The sequence below is a fragment of the Bombyx mandarina genome, chromosome 22 (genome assembly GCF_030267445.1).
Source record: "Bombyx mandarina strain Sakado chromosome 22, ASM3026744v2".
Lineage (NCBI taxonomy): Eukaryota > Metazoa > Arthropoda > Insecta > Lepidoptera > Bombycidae > Bombyx > Bombyx mandarina.
In genome coordinates, this window is record NC_143228.1 from 5,310,897 (window position 1) to 5,327,059 (window position 16,163).

Sequence of the window (16,163 nt, forward strand, 5' to 3'; positions counted from 1 at the left end):
CATGAATACGTCCTGGGTGGATGTGAAACGCGAGTCTCAAGTCGAACCGGAAGCCATTACTATACTAATGCGCGGTAGATATAGGCGGGGTGATGATAGATGGTTACTATATGTATCTCATTGAATTTTTTTTTTTTTATTGCTTGGATGGATGGACGAGCTCACAGCCCACCTGGTGTTAAGTGGTTACTGGAGCCCATAGACATCTACAACGTAAATGCGCCACCCACCTCGAGATATAAGTTCTAAGGTCTCAGTATAGTTACAACGGTTGCCCTATCCGTCAAACCGAAACGCATTACTTCTTCAGGGCAGAAATAGGCAGGAGGGTGGTACCCACCCGTGCGGACTCCCGAGAGATCCTACCACCAGTGATTACGCAAATTATAATTTTGCGGGTTAGGTTTTTATTACACGATGTTATTCCTTCACCGTGGAAGTCAATCGTGAACATTTGTTGAGTACGTATTTCATTAGAAAAATTGGTACCCGCCTGCGGGATTCGAACATCGGTGCATCGCCACATACGAATGCACCGGACGTCTTATCCTTTAGGCCACGACGACTTCAAAAATTTTAAAACGTACCAAATGTTCGTACAATTTTTTATATATATTTTTGATTTTATTGTGTTTTATAAATTCTTCAGAGTCTCTGGATCGAAAGAACAACGTTAGTGACCGAGAGTCCCCTGCCGGGTATACTGCGCTGGTCGGAGGTAGTCTCACGTTCGGTCGAGGAAATACCACCAGTGGAGGTTAGTAGCCATTATTGTATACGTTAAAACCACACATACATATATCTTTAAAGTGGTGACCTAATATAAACGACAAATATTTCATAATTAAAATCGTGTCACTTGAGCTGGATACACTATTGCGATATAAAAATTAATGCTCAAATATATTAGTAACTCAAAAATAATTAAAATTGAAAGTTCTTCGAATTTTATTAATATTGAACATATCAAGAATAAAAAAATAACTGGAATCAAATCACGCACGGTCATCAAATTAGGATTTCCTGTGTTATTTGTACCAGAGACTGATGTAGATACGTTTAAAACATACTTAAATAGATAATAAACACCCAGACAAAGAGCAAACAAATCACGGCCACGAAATCGGGGGGCCCTAATTGCTGCACCACCGAGTCAATCAGAATAATATCATCTATACTAATATATAAATCTACAGTGGTTTTTACTGATGTTCCGTTATAACTGCTGAACCATGCATCCGATTGACTTGAAACTTGGTATCCATGTAGAAAATACATGTCCTTAATGGATAGGCTAATATTTATATGAGTGTTGGACTCCCTAATAATAATGACAATAATAATATTAATTTCAAATGCCCAGCGAAGCGGGCGAGTACGGCTAGTAATAAATATTTATGTTTTCAGTTCGCATGCGAAACTATGGAAGCGACCGAGCGCGAGCTGCGCAGTCTGATATCCCAGTACACCGCGGACCCGATGCGCAACATCAACCCGTTCTCGATGCGGCTGCAGGGCACTATAGACGCGAACGTGCAGGGCGGCATCAGCAAGTACGAGCAGGCGTTCCTGACGTCGGAGTTCGCCCGCAGCGCCGCGCCCCGGGAGGCCGCCGCCGCCGCCAAGCTGCGCCGCCTCGTGGGCTCGCAGCTCGCCGTGGTGGACGCCGGCCTGGCGCTGCACGGCCGCCTCGCGCCCGACGAGGTCAAGCCGCTGCACAGGTGCCTGGCCCTCTACTCAAACCACCGGGATGTTTCACTTTCCTCCTTTTTTGAAGTGAAACTTTATTAGAATCTTTGTGATGTGATTTCAAACTCGATGAAACGAAAAAATGAAACGTGAAGTTAAAATATCAATTCACAGAGGGCGCTACCTCATACTATAAAAGATGATTTACAATTATTTCTATTTAGTTTGTTATCAACTGATGTCGCTGCACATAAATTCAATAATTCCTGAATCGCGATGACGAGATGTTACACAGTTGATAGACGTTCCCGTATTTCTCTTGTTAAATCGTACTTACGTGGCGTAGAGATTTCGTGATCATGCAGGCGCTTCGCCCAGGGTGCGGCTGCTCCATTGCACTGCGGAGTGGTTGGTGGTTGACCCTTGCGATTATTCTTATATTTTATAAGGTTCACTTCTACCGTGAGTGACTTTCACAAGACACATTTTTTTTTCCTACCTTGCTGAGAGCCTTGAAAGTAGACGTGCGCTAATCATGTTCGAAAAAGAATTGAACATAACATCGTTCTTTTGAGTGTCAGAACTAGTTCCAGTAAACATGCAGCTACTAGACTTAAAATCTAGTAGTAGTCTAGTAGCTGTTTGTAGTGTAGCGAATCACGTATTAAATTATTATTCATTACACAATATTTTTCAAAAAAGGTATTAAAAATATATTTTTTTAAAAACACTATATAAAAATAGATTGCCGCTGATGGCAATTATTATTATAATTATTATTTTGTAAGGTTTGTAGTTTTAGGTTCATTGTTACAGTTGGTTTCATAATTTATTAATGTACTATTCCACTTTGTCATAATTTCAATTACTCTACTACTTTCATTATTTTTCAATGTATTGTACGATGCACCGGAAACTATAACCTATCAATTGTTAATTAAAATACCACGTTCTGATATACAACATATTGAGCTCGTAGCTTTACATTTTTCCCATAACCGAGATAACAATATATTTTATTTTCATTACGTAATGTAGCTAACAAAACTAGCGAAAGTGGTGAATGTTTTAAAATTCTCTAATTTTTTATTATGATTTTCTAAGAAATGGTCTACAAACACTTAAGGTTAAGTGCTCGTAGGAATGATGCATGGTCAAGATCAAAATCCTAAGCAAAACATTTTAATTTATTCAACTATCGACTGTATCACGTAGGTCGTAGAGCATAACTTCGATATTCATAAAAATGTAATGTGAAAGAGCTCCACACGCAGTTGCATACACTCGCTCCATCTCACTCCCTCGTATTAGCGCCATATTTCGCCTTATCTCTTTACGTAGACTCGTGTCGGTTCAAGACTCGTTCGGGTGGACTCGCCGCGCCACGCCTCCGCGCCGCGCGGTACCTATGCTCTAATCATGTCCGCATGTCCGTCATGTTCAACGCGTTCGTAGTTCCTGCATAACAGTACACTTGGAATGGAAATGGAACTGTCTGAACATGTTAATTTTGACAACTCGGATTGAATGATATAGTTCCATATGAGGACATAGTTCCATATGAGGACATAGTTCCAGGAGCTATTTCGGTCCGGAACTACGCATGTCTACTTGAGAGGCTATTTCAGCGTAACCTTAACTAGTAGGTGAGCTCACGGGGCTCAAACCTGACGACGTTGCGAACAAGAGCCGTGCTTCGCAGAATCTATCACCTAATGTCAATGTATTGTTGTCTAACCTTAATAGGTGTCTCATATGCATCAGGCCGATGGTGAAAATCGTGTCCAAAAATTTCGTTACATAGACATAAATCAAACTAACAAGAGCGTTTTAAAATAGAAATATGTTTCTGTATTGTATTTCGTGTGTTGCTCCGTATGTAGTGTTGTAATAATCGGTTTGAAAGTTGAACGGACATTGAAGTTTTTTGGTGGGGGCTTAAGAGGGGTATTTAGTATTTTCGAGAAAAGCTACTTTTGATATAGAATTTATAATAAGGATGTGAACACTGTCGTCACCGCAGTGTACGCAACACACTGTATTTCTTAAAAACTTTTTCAAATTTCCCTTATGCCTAAAAAATAATTGTTTCAATCGAGTGCTTGTATTGCGAAAAAAAATACTGGTTTACGGGCGGCGGTAGGCCGCGCATATATTTTCGTATTATTTATTTTAACCGCAAAGTAATTACATTTAATATCACTACCATAGTATAAAACAAAGCCGCTTTCTCTGTCCGTATATCCCTATGTATACTTAAATCTTTAAAACTACGCAACGGATTTTGATGCGGTTTTTTTAATAGATAGAGCGATTGAAGAGGAAGGTTTATATGTATAATAACATTCAGTAAATAGTGGAGAAATCAATAATAAATTACAGTTCCGAAGCGAAGCGAGGGCGGGTCGCTAGTTATTTTATAAACAATAAAATCGGTGCCCCCAATGAACACCTCTAAATTAAAATTTTGAAATTTTCGTTTTTCACGCAAATTGCTTCACTATTTTAAAAGTATTACAAATAATTATTGATGGAGTTCGAAGCAAGAGTAAATCAGATAGTTACACAAAAAAATAACCATATATATATCCGCAATAATAAAGATTTTATCAACTTTTTTTCTTTTAAACGCTCCTCCTGTAAACCTACGAATTTGGAGTTAGCGTAGTGTTCATTGGAGGCAGCGAAATATTCTCGAAGCATACATTTCAATTTGATATACATTTTCAGACGTCTTGTGGAGAGGTTCAACCAACTACGTCAGAATTTGGGTCCCGGCCTGGCCCGAGCTCGGCGCCAGCTGTCCGAGAGCATTGTCAAGTGAGTGCAATATACATACATATATAACAGTCATAGATTTATATTTCATCCTACAATTATGTGATTGACACAACCGCATAGATTTAATTTTTTTAGGCATAATAATAGTGATCATGATGATAATGAAATAATGACGAAATAAGATGTAGATGGAAGAGGTATTTTGAAACGTTGATGAATGAAGATTACTGGTGGCAGGACGTCTTGTGAGTCCGCACGGGTAGGTACCACCACCCTGCCTATTTCTGCCGTGAAGCAGTAATGCGTTTCGGTTTGAAGAGTGGGGCAGCCGTTGTAACTATACGTGAGACCTAAGAACTTATATCTCAAGGTGGGTGGCGCATTTACGTTGTGGGTGTCTATGGGCTCCAGTAACCACTTAACACCAGGTGGGCTGTGAGCTCGTCCACCTATCTAAGCAATAAAAAAAAAAACATGCATCACATGTCCATACCACGCTAACCGTTCGCTCTTTAATTTCTCAATCACTTCACACTTTCTCTGATATACTCATACCTTATCTTGTCCATTCTTGTCAGTTCACACATCCATCTCAACATTCGCATCTCTGCCGCATTCACTCCTCTTTCATGCTTTACTTTCGTCGCCCTGAATTCAGATCCATACAGTACGACAGGTCTAATGATCGTTTTGTAAATTGTCCCCTTTGGCACAAGAGGCAGTCTACAATCGCATGCTGTTGCAGAGACCTGCCGATTTTCCATTCTTATGTGACTAGGAGATGTGTGGAAATAGTAGTGCAAGGTAAAGGAGGAAGAGGTGGACCAAAGAAGACATGGATAGAGTGTGTGAATGACGATATGAGAGAAAGAAGAGTGAGTGTTAAGATGACGGCTGATAGAGGAGAAGGGAATAGAAAAATTCGCTATGCCGACCCCACCTAGTGGGATAAAGTGGAGACAAAGAAGATAATTTATAGTAGAATTAATTTTTTATTTTACATTAGAATATTTCACATTCCGCTGGTCCGGCGTCCCGAGGTCCCGGGTGATGGGAGAGATGTGCTCTGCATTAAACGCTTCACTTTCCCCTTTTGCTTTTTCATGAGTCATTCGAGGTTTGGACGTGGATTGTTGAGCGACAGGAGATTTTAGTCGGTTCGACTCCGACATACCCCGCCCTCCATCCCCAGTGTCCGGAAGTCCGGCGATTTCCCCCTGACAAAAAAAACTAAGTGAATTGATCAATCATTGATATTATTTTCAGTACGCCGCTACCTCCGGTTCCTGCCCTTGATAAGAGATCTCAAAGTATTCAACAGACCGAAAATTACTACGAAGAGGGACATTTCTATGATAAACCGGTAAGTGTTTTAGGGCTGTGTAACACTGACCACCTGGGGAGGCCTGACGTGCTGCCGTACCAAGAGGACCCACGTGGAGTGGCCGACCTTCGCCTCGACGACCTCTCGGTCGGGGGTCCTAGGGGTGGCGCCGCGAATCTGGTTGTAGTGTTGACCCCCCCCGGAAACCCCCTACTATGATCGGGTTCTAACCTCGGGCGGATATTGGACGTCGGGTGTGAGATTGCAAGGGGAGTTGTTTGGTGGGTACGGCCCTAAAACATCCTGCGGTCCGCAGTCTTCTCCCGACATCCGCAGGCCGTCAAATCCCACATACCTCGCTTGCCCCTTAGGCGCGGAAACTTAGTAAGATATTCGGTGCCCTGCGCGAAAAAAACTGTAAAACTAGTTTTAGATAAGAATAAAAGATGATACAGGAAGTTTTCAACCTAATTCAGCCTTTCCCAAAGTGGGCGATAATGCCCCCTTGTGGGCGCTATAGGCCTACAGGGGGGCGGTAAGAGACCCAGAAAAAAAAAGGGGGCGTTGTGTAGGGACTTGGGAGGTGATTTGTAATTTCATCTAGGAAGATTCTTAGCCACCAACTGAGCTCTCACTATAGTGGTTTATATTAGGTGAAAAAAGGGGGCGTTAGAAAAATAATTTTTTCTCAGAGTGGGTCGTACACAAATTAAGTTTGGGAACCCCTGACCTAATTTAAAAAAAGAAACAGTTATGGTCTCAACACTCTCCTTGTGTTCTACAGTTGTCAGTTGAAGACCCACTAGAGCAGAACATGATGTCGGCCAGTTTACCCGTCTGCGATAATCGCGACTGCAACGACGACGGTTCGATGGTGAAGTCGGCGCCGCCCTTACCTACCAGGCCCAAGTCCGGGGATCCGCGAAGCCCTACGCGCCCGTCCACGGATAAATATCGGTAAGATAATTTTCTTAATTTACATATGTAAATACTGAAATTAGAACCCTTCAAAGTAGAGCATAACTTGATATATAGAGGGGGAAATTAGTACATACATATATGTATATGCGTGCTGACAGCCCACCGAGTCGTGGACTTCACAACGAAATAATAAATTCTAGAACATACATACAGTAAGTACATTTAATGCAAATTAAATGCCTCTTAGGCTATCAACGATTAGGTAGGGTTTTATTTTATTTTGTTGAAAGAGGATGTTCCTTCATCATGATAGTCGATCGTGAACTTGTGCTAAATACATAATTGTTAAGAATAATTTGTAGCTGTCTGCGGCGATTGAATAACCGCATCATTTCTAGCGTCCTAAAATCTTGATCCCAAATCCATCAGATTGCTACCACTTTTTGTAAAAATGACTTCAAAACGAATCTGTTTTTAGTTTTTTTCTTAAGATTCATAGGTCAATTATTTAGAGAAATATTGTCTACAACAGCTCGCATACATATCTGCCTTTTGTAATATTCATCTAGTATAAAAAAAGGCTTATCGATATTTCTATAATTTATATTGTAATTTTTTTTAAAGATTTGCCTTCATCTAAATATTTGTACAGTCTCGAATGGTGAATTTCTTCGGACACGTTTTGCAACGAGTTTGATGGTACAAGACCGCGCGGGAGGTCACAAATGCGCTGGACCGTCCAATTTAAAGCTGACGTGGAGGGTCCCCTAAATGAGTGCAGTAGAATGGCCTCGAGCAGGGAGAGATGGCGGGATATCGTGAGACGCATCAAGTCTGTCCCTTCCAACACTACACGACGATCACCTGTCAAGAGTGACACGATTGAGAAGAAGAAATTATATGTCAATAATTCGAGTACTTATTTCATTGGTTTTGTTTCAGCGACTCGATCGATATTGATTTCGTCGAAACCCGTCGTCACAGTAGAACGTCGTGGAGCGAACCGACCGATGCCCCGCCGCTGCCCCCTCGCGTGTCCGGTAAACAACATACGACAACGTTGACTATAGTTTCATGTCCATTGCGTGGTATCATTGAGGTTTTACATAATACACTTTTCGGTTTTTTGCATTTCATTACTCTCAATAATGAACTCCAATCTTAAGTGCTTCCTGCCCTAAACACCTCAAAACGAAATCTCCCGATCCATTAACGGTGCTTTTAGGTACCTCAAGCACCGGTCACCGTCCTCGCCAAACCTGTCGCTTGCGACGAACGGCTCGACGAGTAAATTAACCGATAGACACAGCCTACTGAGTTTTTCGCCGGATCTTCTCATTGGGTCACGTTTCTGATCCAGTGGTAGATTTTGCGAAGCACTGCTCTTGCTAGGGCCAGTGATAGCAACACTTCCGGTTTGAGCCCCGTGAGCTCACCAGAAGAAGCTGAAATAGCCTCTCAAGGCTATCACCATAGATAGGAAAAAAAACTTAGCACTATCACATACCCTTATCGATGTTAAAGGGCAGGTCCCTCTCTGATTTTACATAGCTACTAAAACCTCTACTCTACTCTACTCAGTCTCAACAACATTGCCTAAGAGTCTTATTTACCATATAGTCAAATTCGGACGTAATTCGTTGTGTAATGTCAATTAACTTAAAAATGTACATAGGGGGAGGTGTACGGTCGTGGTGCGACGCGCCCCCCGCGCCCCCGCGCCGCGCCCGCTCCGACCCCGCAGACGACGCGCGCGACTCCGGCGTCAGTGTGGACGCGCACGCCTACACCAACGCGGACGAACATCGCATGCATAAAGGTACGCGTGCGCCATCTCTACAGTAAGTAGGCAGAGTGACATCGCTGAAGTCCATAGGCGACGGTAACCACTCACGATCAGGTGGGCCGTATGCTCGTCTGCCTACAAGGGCAATAAATAAAAAACCATCAGATGCTTAATTATCGAAAATACTGGTGGTAGGACCTCTTGTAAGTCCGCGCGGGTAATTACCACTACCCCGCCTATTTCTGCCGTGAAGCAGTAATACGTTTCGATTTGAAGGGTAGGGCAGCCGTTGTAACTATACTGAGATCTTAGAACTTATATCTCAAGGTGGTTGGCGCATTTACGCTGTAGACGTCTATGGGCTCCAGTAACCACTTAAGACCAGGTGGGCTGCGAATTCGTCTGCCCATCTAAGAAAAAAAAAATGGAATTTACTCTTCAACAATCTTATTAATTTGTTCCCCGTATTATTAACAGATCTCGACCTAACAGTCGAATCCCTTCGCTACGAAGAAATCATCTCGATGATGTCGGAGCCTCTTCGGGTGGGAGATGACGAGATACCCCCGCCGATACCTCCGAAAGGGCTCGGACATCTTAGCAGCTTCGATTCGGGCCATCACGAAAACGGTGAATCGCATTGTTAATATCATAAAATTTCTCTCGGTTGAGAATACCAAAGAAGGAGGCTATGTACCAATGTTGAGGTCGATATTCGGTGGATCTTAGAGTCAGTTCTATCTTCTACCTCATTCGCAGCCAGCAAGGAACTCATTTAAATAGACTTCAATGAGATTAAGATTGAAGAACGGGCAGATCTCAAATAAATAATCAAGTGATGACTATTGAGGTATCTGCAGAGAGAAAAAAAATCTGCGCCAGAATAATTAATCAAAATAATTTCAACGTAGTCGTTACAAATGTTTTCTGTTTAGTAAATTTTTTTTTCTCACATCTAATATCCGGTGTTCATATTGTTCCATGTTTAATATAGAATTAATTTTACTTTGTAGGTTATAAATATTATTATGAATTACGTATCGCCTGACGTAAATTTTTAGCAATGTTTTTTAACTACAATTTACCAAGTTCTTCCAATAGGCAGTTGTTACATTACAGGATGAATTTTTATATCTACAAATCATGTAGCAGTTAATCTAAGCAGTAGACATCGCTAAAATTAGATGCGATTTTTATGAAAAAAATGAATTTTTGTATACTTTTTTTTTTTAAATCTATATATAGGTACATTTTATATTTTTTAAATATAATGTCTACTAAATGAATTGCTTTCCAAGATTTATTCGTCTAGTTTCTAAGGGTAGATATCGTTTGAAGTTTCTTGACGGACCGCGTGCGAGATTAAAGATTTGTCAATATTTATTTGACGAGGCCATAACTTGGTGATATCTAATTGAATGTAAATAAAAATACACCAAAGTACAATATAATATCTGATCATTTATTTTTATCATTTTATAATCTGTGCTTCTTTTTACGAATACAATAGCTATACGCCATTTAAAAAAAAATGTCGTCTTAATTTATTAATAGGAAAAAATTTCGGAATTCTGCCTTTTTAAATAAAACATGTAATCTACAATACAAAAAACGTGTCCACGTCGGATCGATGGTTTTAGTGGTGTTCTGTATACAGCTTCCAGTGTCCAATCAATAGTGTCTATTAATTTATTAACTTTTTGAAAAAATTGTCGTAATAAAAAAATATTAAACTAAAATTTCGTTCCATTCAACATATTGTATTAGTTAATTGCTCAATTTAAAAATGCAATAAATAATTTAGGTTTGCTTTGTGTAACCATTTAACTTAAACATAAAGTCTGAAACTTTGATACTATATAAATTTGAAATGTGATCTTTGAAAAAATTTTTTTGGCGTCTTATATTTTATTTAACAAAATTTTATTTAATTATTACTTATATTGAAAAGACAAACCAATGACAATGCAAATATTATTATATTGATTAATTTTGAAGTTTTTTAATGTTCGATCTCTTAATAAACGAATTGTTTTGAGGTAAAGTAAATAAATAATTACAAAAAAAATATGACTACACTTTTCTACGCTTGAGTATTTTAGTAAATTTAAATTAGCGACAAAAAAGAGAGTACGCTAGAATATATTAAGCTATAGTCTGTATCAGTATTTAAATGTTTTCTAACATATTATTAAATCAGCTATACATTTTGGTACAAAGTTAAGATCTTTATACTATATACCGTGTTCTTTACAACAGCCTTTTCGATAATCAAGTGATATTTTGTTTTATTATATTATAGCTTTTCACACCGAAATCTAGTTTATAAGTTTTAGTACAATAAGACCTAACTTCCAACGAATAATTTCGTAATCTGTTTACTTTATTCTGGATTGAAAAATTCTAACAAAGGAGTTTACGTACGCTCGCATTGCTACGTACAATTATTTAGTGTGTGATATATATTCTAATATGAAAAATAAGTCCAACGTGATTAATTATACGACCAAATTGCATTACGTATATCGTATAGGGATGAAAGGCAATTTGGTTTAAGCGACATTTCGCTTAGTACACGACATTTGAGTTGTCTATTATCAAAGGTGCAAAAATGTTATTGATATGTCAATACAGATTGATTTGAATATAATCGTCTCCTTCAAAGAATACGGTTCAAAACCTGCATTAAATAAAGGTTAATACTTAACCTGTTATTTATCTAAGATGTCGTTCAGAAGAGTTTTGTGACTGCCAATGGAATACAAAGTCAATAATTCGTTTTTCTGATTTACCAATAATTGTCCAAAAGTCACATTGCCGGCTTTGATAATAGTCGACTCATTTATCTTGGTAATTAAAGGTCCGTTTTACTTGGTATTAGTATCAACAATTCGATATTTTTAATTGAGTTTCAATTAAGTATACCCCATTCAAATAGTCGAAGAAGTTTTTTTTTTGTATTGATATTTTTTCCAATTTTGAAAATTTAAATGGCCCTCCTGTAAAGTTGTAAAAGTCTCCGTTTAACTAAATAGCCTTTCACCGTCGATATTAATTGCTTTAGACACCCGCAATTCCTCGAAGTCAGTCACCCAGACTAACATACGCGTGCTATTTTTTATTACAGAAATCATTTACATAATATATTATGTATATTTTTATTTATTTCAAATTTGAAGTAGCTATTTTTTAATTAAATTTAAATATTTGTCAAAAATGTCCACTAAAAATAATGTTTATGTATATTATGATAAAATATTGTCGGTATGTCGTCATTATTAACATAAGGAATTGTCAATTGTTGGTATTATGCAGATTATCGTAGCTGCTATAATAAAACTGCTTGTACGAGTTTTTTCAATTTGACTGTATTTTATTCATTTCCGAACGATGCGATATAGTATGTTCATTATGTCATTTACATATATGATTATTGTCACAAACAATAATGTAGTCAAGGAATGTTGCTTGCAAAAAAATTTTTTAATGAACTAAAAAAAGTCGACATAGCAACGACCATCTTTTTTACATTCTTCAGTGATATTTTGATTTTGAATTTACTGTATGAATTATGCGTAACATACAAATAAGTGATATTTTATTTTAAACATATTATGATATATTTTTATATTTTTCTTTTCTAAGATAAGTGATATTTTTTTTATATTAACTTTGAAATGAGTATTGAGTTTTTTTATAGTTTTATTTTACATTTAACAATGCAATACTTTCTCGCATATTTTACAGCAAACTTATAATAGGTGATTTTTTAAATACGCATTTACACCTCGACAAGTATTAATAAGCCATTAGCATGCCATTTTTGTTTGTACATTTAGAATATTGACAGGTCTTTCAACAGATAGTAAAAGTTTTATGTAAGTACTGTTTTTTTTTTTTTTTTTTCTAGAAATACTTTTGTTTCTCAAACATTTGTTAGCATTCAACCGTGATTTCAATCTTGAAAAGCTACTGTTTTCTTTTTCAACGATAATTCATATAAAACAAGTAATTTACATGATAAAATATAAAGAATAAATTCGTATTATTGTTAACACAATTTGTGAAATGCAACTATATTAAGTTACCTAAGATTGAATTGTATTGGACCGAGCGTTTGTAAGTGTTTTTTTGCAATATATGTATATCACATTTGTACGTGAAAAAAAATATATGTGTATTAATAATTCATAATATTAGTTTTATAAATCGTACCAAAAAGGTAGGCCATTTTTGATAAACGAATCGATCGATATCTTTCTGTCCTATTGAATGTTGTAAAAGAAAAAAAATGACCAAAATTTTAATTCGATGTTATGTTATATAAAATTACAATATTATATTTTCATGAAATTTGTATATTTTTGATTGAGAAAATAAATATTAAGTGATAATTAAAGAAAATAGAAAATAAAATTATCACCAATACAGCTTGAATTTTGTGAAATATTAGACATGCTCTTTTTTTAAATTGCAATATATTTTTTGTCAAAATAACAGTTCGCATTCCGTCTGATGCATGTATGTACGTATTCGAGAGAGCAAATTGGTCGCAAAATGATATTATTCAGTACAAAACGTAGGCTCTTGTTATTAAAGAGACTAGTGATTTGTAGCCATTTTTAAAATTTTATGTATTACGGAGCGAAATAAATTTAGCTGTCAATATATTGAATTTGTTTTATTTTGTATCTTGTGTTACTTGGCCATCAAACGTATGAAGGAGATAATAAGTTTAATTAATGAGAGTATACACGTTAACTTAAACCATCTGTTATAGGTGGATGGATGAGAGAAGTTTTTCTTGAAGTGTGCATATAGGTACTCAAAGTTTCATCTATGGAGGGTAGAGGTAAGGAGTACTTTATATAGGGGACAAGTTAAAAAAGTTCACCTGTAAACAACAAATTATTGTTGGAAGACTCACCGAAATAACGCTAGTTTGGGGAATGGAAATGATATGAATATAGCAGTTTTGAACAGAGTGAAGTGTACTGGATTGAAGTTTTTATTTAGGTATTGCCCGTAAAGGCAGACGATCGTACGTACGGCCCACCTGATGGTGATTGGTTAAGTGGTGGAAATACGACAGTTATAAGATAGCAGTTATAAGTAATTTGTAACTATTAAATAACCTATGCTTGTTATGCTTTTTTGGGCTTATACATTGTTTTGTGGGAATGCTAAAAACTAGCATAAATGAAATCTTCACACTCTTAGAAGGATTCTAATTGTAATACAATATTTAGAAAAAACTATGGGTATGTCATTATGGCAGCCGTCGATATATATTGTATGCGTGAAAATATTTGTTCAAATGATTTTATCCACAAAGAGAAATTGGCAAAACATTTTTAGTATTGTTGTTTAGTATTTAATTTTTCTAAAAAGCGTGTAACTAGTGTTTCAATTAAATCAAAATCAGGCAAAGTCAAAACAATTTGGTAGCAGTCTAAGTCTAATTAAAAAAAAAAAACATTTAAGTAGTACCTATCAGTCTAAAATTTGAGGTTCACTGATTATGCTCATATCTTTAATTAGTACCTAAGCAAAAACACAACTTATATTAATTGTACTTATTTCTATCAAACATCATTCTTAAGTTAAAGATAGATTATCCAATAATTTCATACTTGCTTGCAATGTTTACTGTATGTCTATTTGTGATAAACACTAAAACATTGAGATTCAGAACCCTAATAAGGTTTCTGTGATTTTCGAGATACTACTACAACTAAGCTTTTCTCTCACTTTTTATAAATTAACATTTACAACCGCCTCGCTGGCCTGGTTAAATGATTAGTGAACTGATTTATATCAAAACAAGAATGCACCTTATGAGAAGAGGTGAAGTCTAAATTTTATTTAACTGCCCCATCCTTCTATCTAGAAATAGAAAAGAATAGTGATACTTAATTTTACTGACCCACAATACGCCTTACCAATAGATTTTAACTAATTTTAGTAGATAAGATTTAATTTAGTGTTTACAAAAGACCAACTGAATGTCCCAATGAATCAATTGACCCCTAAAAAAATTGAAAGTGTGCCTTCGCCCACGGCACGAGTATCGGCAGCGCTACGTCATACAAAATCGATTATTGTATTTACATGAAGAATTTCTATATAATAAGCGCTCTTAGCACTATAATTGAAGGTAATCACATCGGACATTTGACCACGCCCTTAGTGGATGCATACGAGACATGCTTAGTTGAAACTAGTCTCAAGATTTTTTCGTCTTTGAGTCTAGTATCGGATTGTCTTTTTCATAACTAGTTGGGCATATAAGTATACGTCGGATCTGATTGATCAATAGTGCTCATCAAATTGATCGATATAACATGGTCCCGTTTGCACCGAAATTATTTGAATAAATACTTTTTGCTTTAACTTATTTGCTTTTATTTATTTATTTAATGTATTGCATTACTTTTTTTTTTGGTGTACAATAAAGAATACTCTCTCTCTCTCTTTCTCTCATAATTGTACATGGTAAAAATATCACGCCGCACTATCCACAAATGCCGTGATTTCACGTAGTACAAATGAACTTTGCTCCGACGACGGATACGATACTAAATACCTTTTTCTTTCTCATTAGTTCCTCGCAGATATGACGACCGTCGATAGACTCGGAACAAGGATGAACCACTATTTGTGGTTTTCTAAATTCTAAAGGTCATCTAATTATTTACATAACCACTGAAATAACTTGTTTACCTACGAAATCCCGCAGTCGGAAACCAAGGCACATCTTATATCACAATATCTAATAACGTCTTGAGACATGTTTTGAAGACGAACGTGACGCTTACGAAACTGATAATTTCTCATTGTTCCACCCACTTCGATGCCCTTAATGGATGCAGTGAATATGTTTGACAAAATTTGACGCCATAATGAGAGGGAAGCGCCCTGTAGCGTAGTGAGCGACCTTAAAGTTACGAGATCGACTATTGTAATGATTTCATAAAATGAATTGCAAATAGTTCACGAGATATGTTTGCCTTGTTGTTAGTTACTTGCGAAATTGGGTACCGATGCACAGGAGCTCACAACGGTTCATCAGATTTGAATTTTTTGCGGATGACCATATCGAAGAGGTGAAAAGCTATTTCATTTAAATGACATTTTTGCAACGTTATAGTAAAGCCATTTAATTGCAAAACTTGCAAAAAATATTGTACCAAAAAAAAATCTTCATCTATTATAATGGGGTAAACTTAAATGAAGTTCAATTATAAACATCGAATTGTTGATGCTGATACCAAATAAAACGGACCTTTTTTTTTTATTGCTTAGCTGTGTGGACGAGCTCACAGCCCACCTGATGTTAAGTGGTTACTGGAGCCCATAGACATCTACAACGTAAATGCGCCACACACCTTGAGATATAGTTCTAAGGTCTCAGTATAGTCACAACGGCTGCCCCACCCTTCAAACCGAAACGCATTACTGCTTCACGGCAGAAATAGGTGGGGCGGTGGTACCTACCCGTGCGGACTCACAAGAGGTCCTACCGCCAGTAATTACGCAAATTATAATTTTTGCGGGTTTCATTTTTATTACACGATGTTATTCCTTCACCGTGGAAGTCAATCGTGAACATTTGTTGAGTACGTATTTCATTAGAAAAATTGGTACCCGCCTGCGGGATTC

At 37.0% G+C, this 16,163-nt stretch overlaps 1 protein-coding gene across 2 annotated transcripts in view; it reads left to right on the forward strand.

The window, feature by feature from the left end:
- spg (dedicator of cytokinesis spg) overlaps nucleotides 1–13,171 on the forward strand; it is a 78,708-nt gene extending 65,537 nt beyond the window's left edge. For both annotated transcript variants that reach the window (XM_028171554.2, XM_028171561.2), the window contains 8 exons: nucleotides 650–757; nucleotides 1,408–1,721; nucleotides 4,420–4,509; nucleotides 5,737–5,833; nucleotides 6,579–6,751; nucleotides 7,658–7,755; nucleotides 8,391–8,534; nucleotides 8,979–13,171. In XM_028171554.2, coding sequence (XP_028027355.2) covers nucleotides 650–757; nucleotides 1,408–1,721; nucleotides 4,420–4,509; nucleotides 5,737–5,833; nucleotides 6,579–6,751; nucleotides 7,658–7,755; nucleotides 8,391–8,534; nucleotides 8,979–9,148 — 1,194 coding nt within the window. In that variant the 3' untranslated portion in view covers nucleotides 9,149–13,171. The remainder of the gene's footprint in view (nucleotides 1–649; nucleotides 758–1,407; nucleotides 1,722–4,419; nucleotides 4,510–5,736; nucleotides 5,834–6,578; nucleotides 6,752–7,657; nucleotides 7,756–8,390; nucleotides 8,535–8,978) is intronic.
- Nucleotides 13,172–16,163: the final 2,992 nt, after the last annotated feature.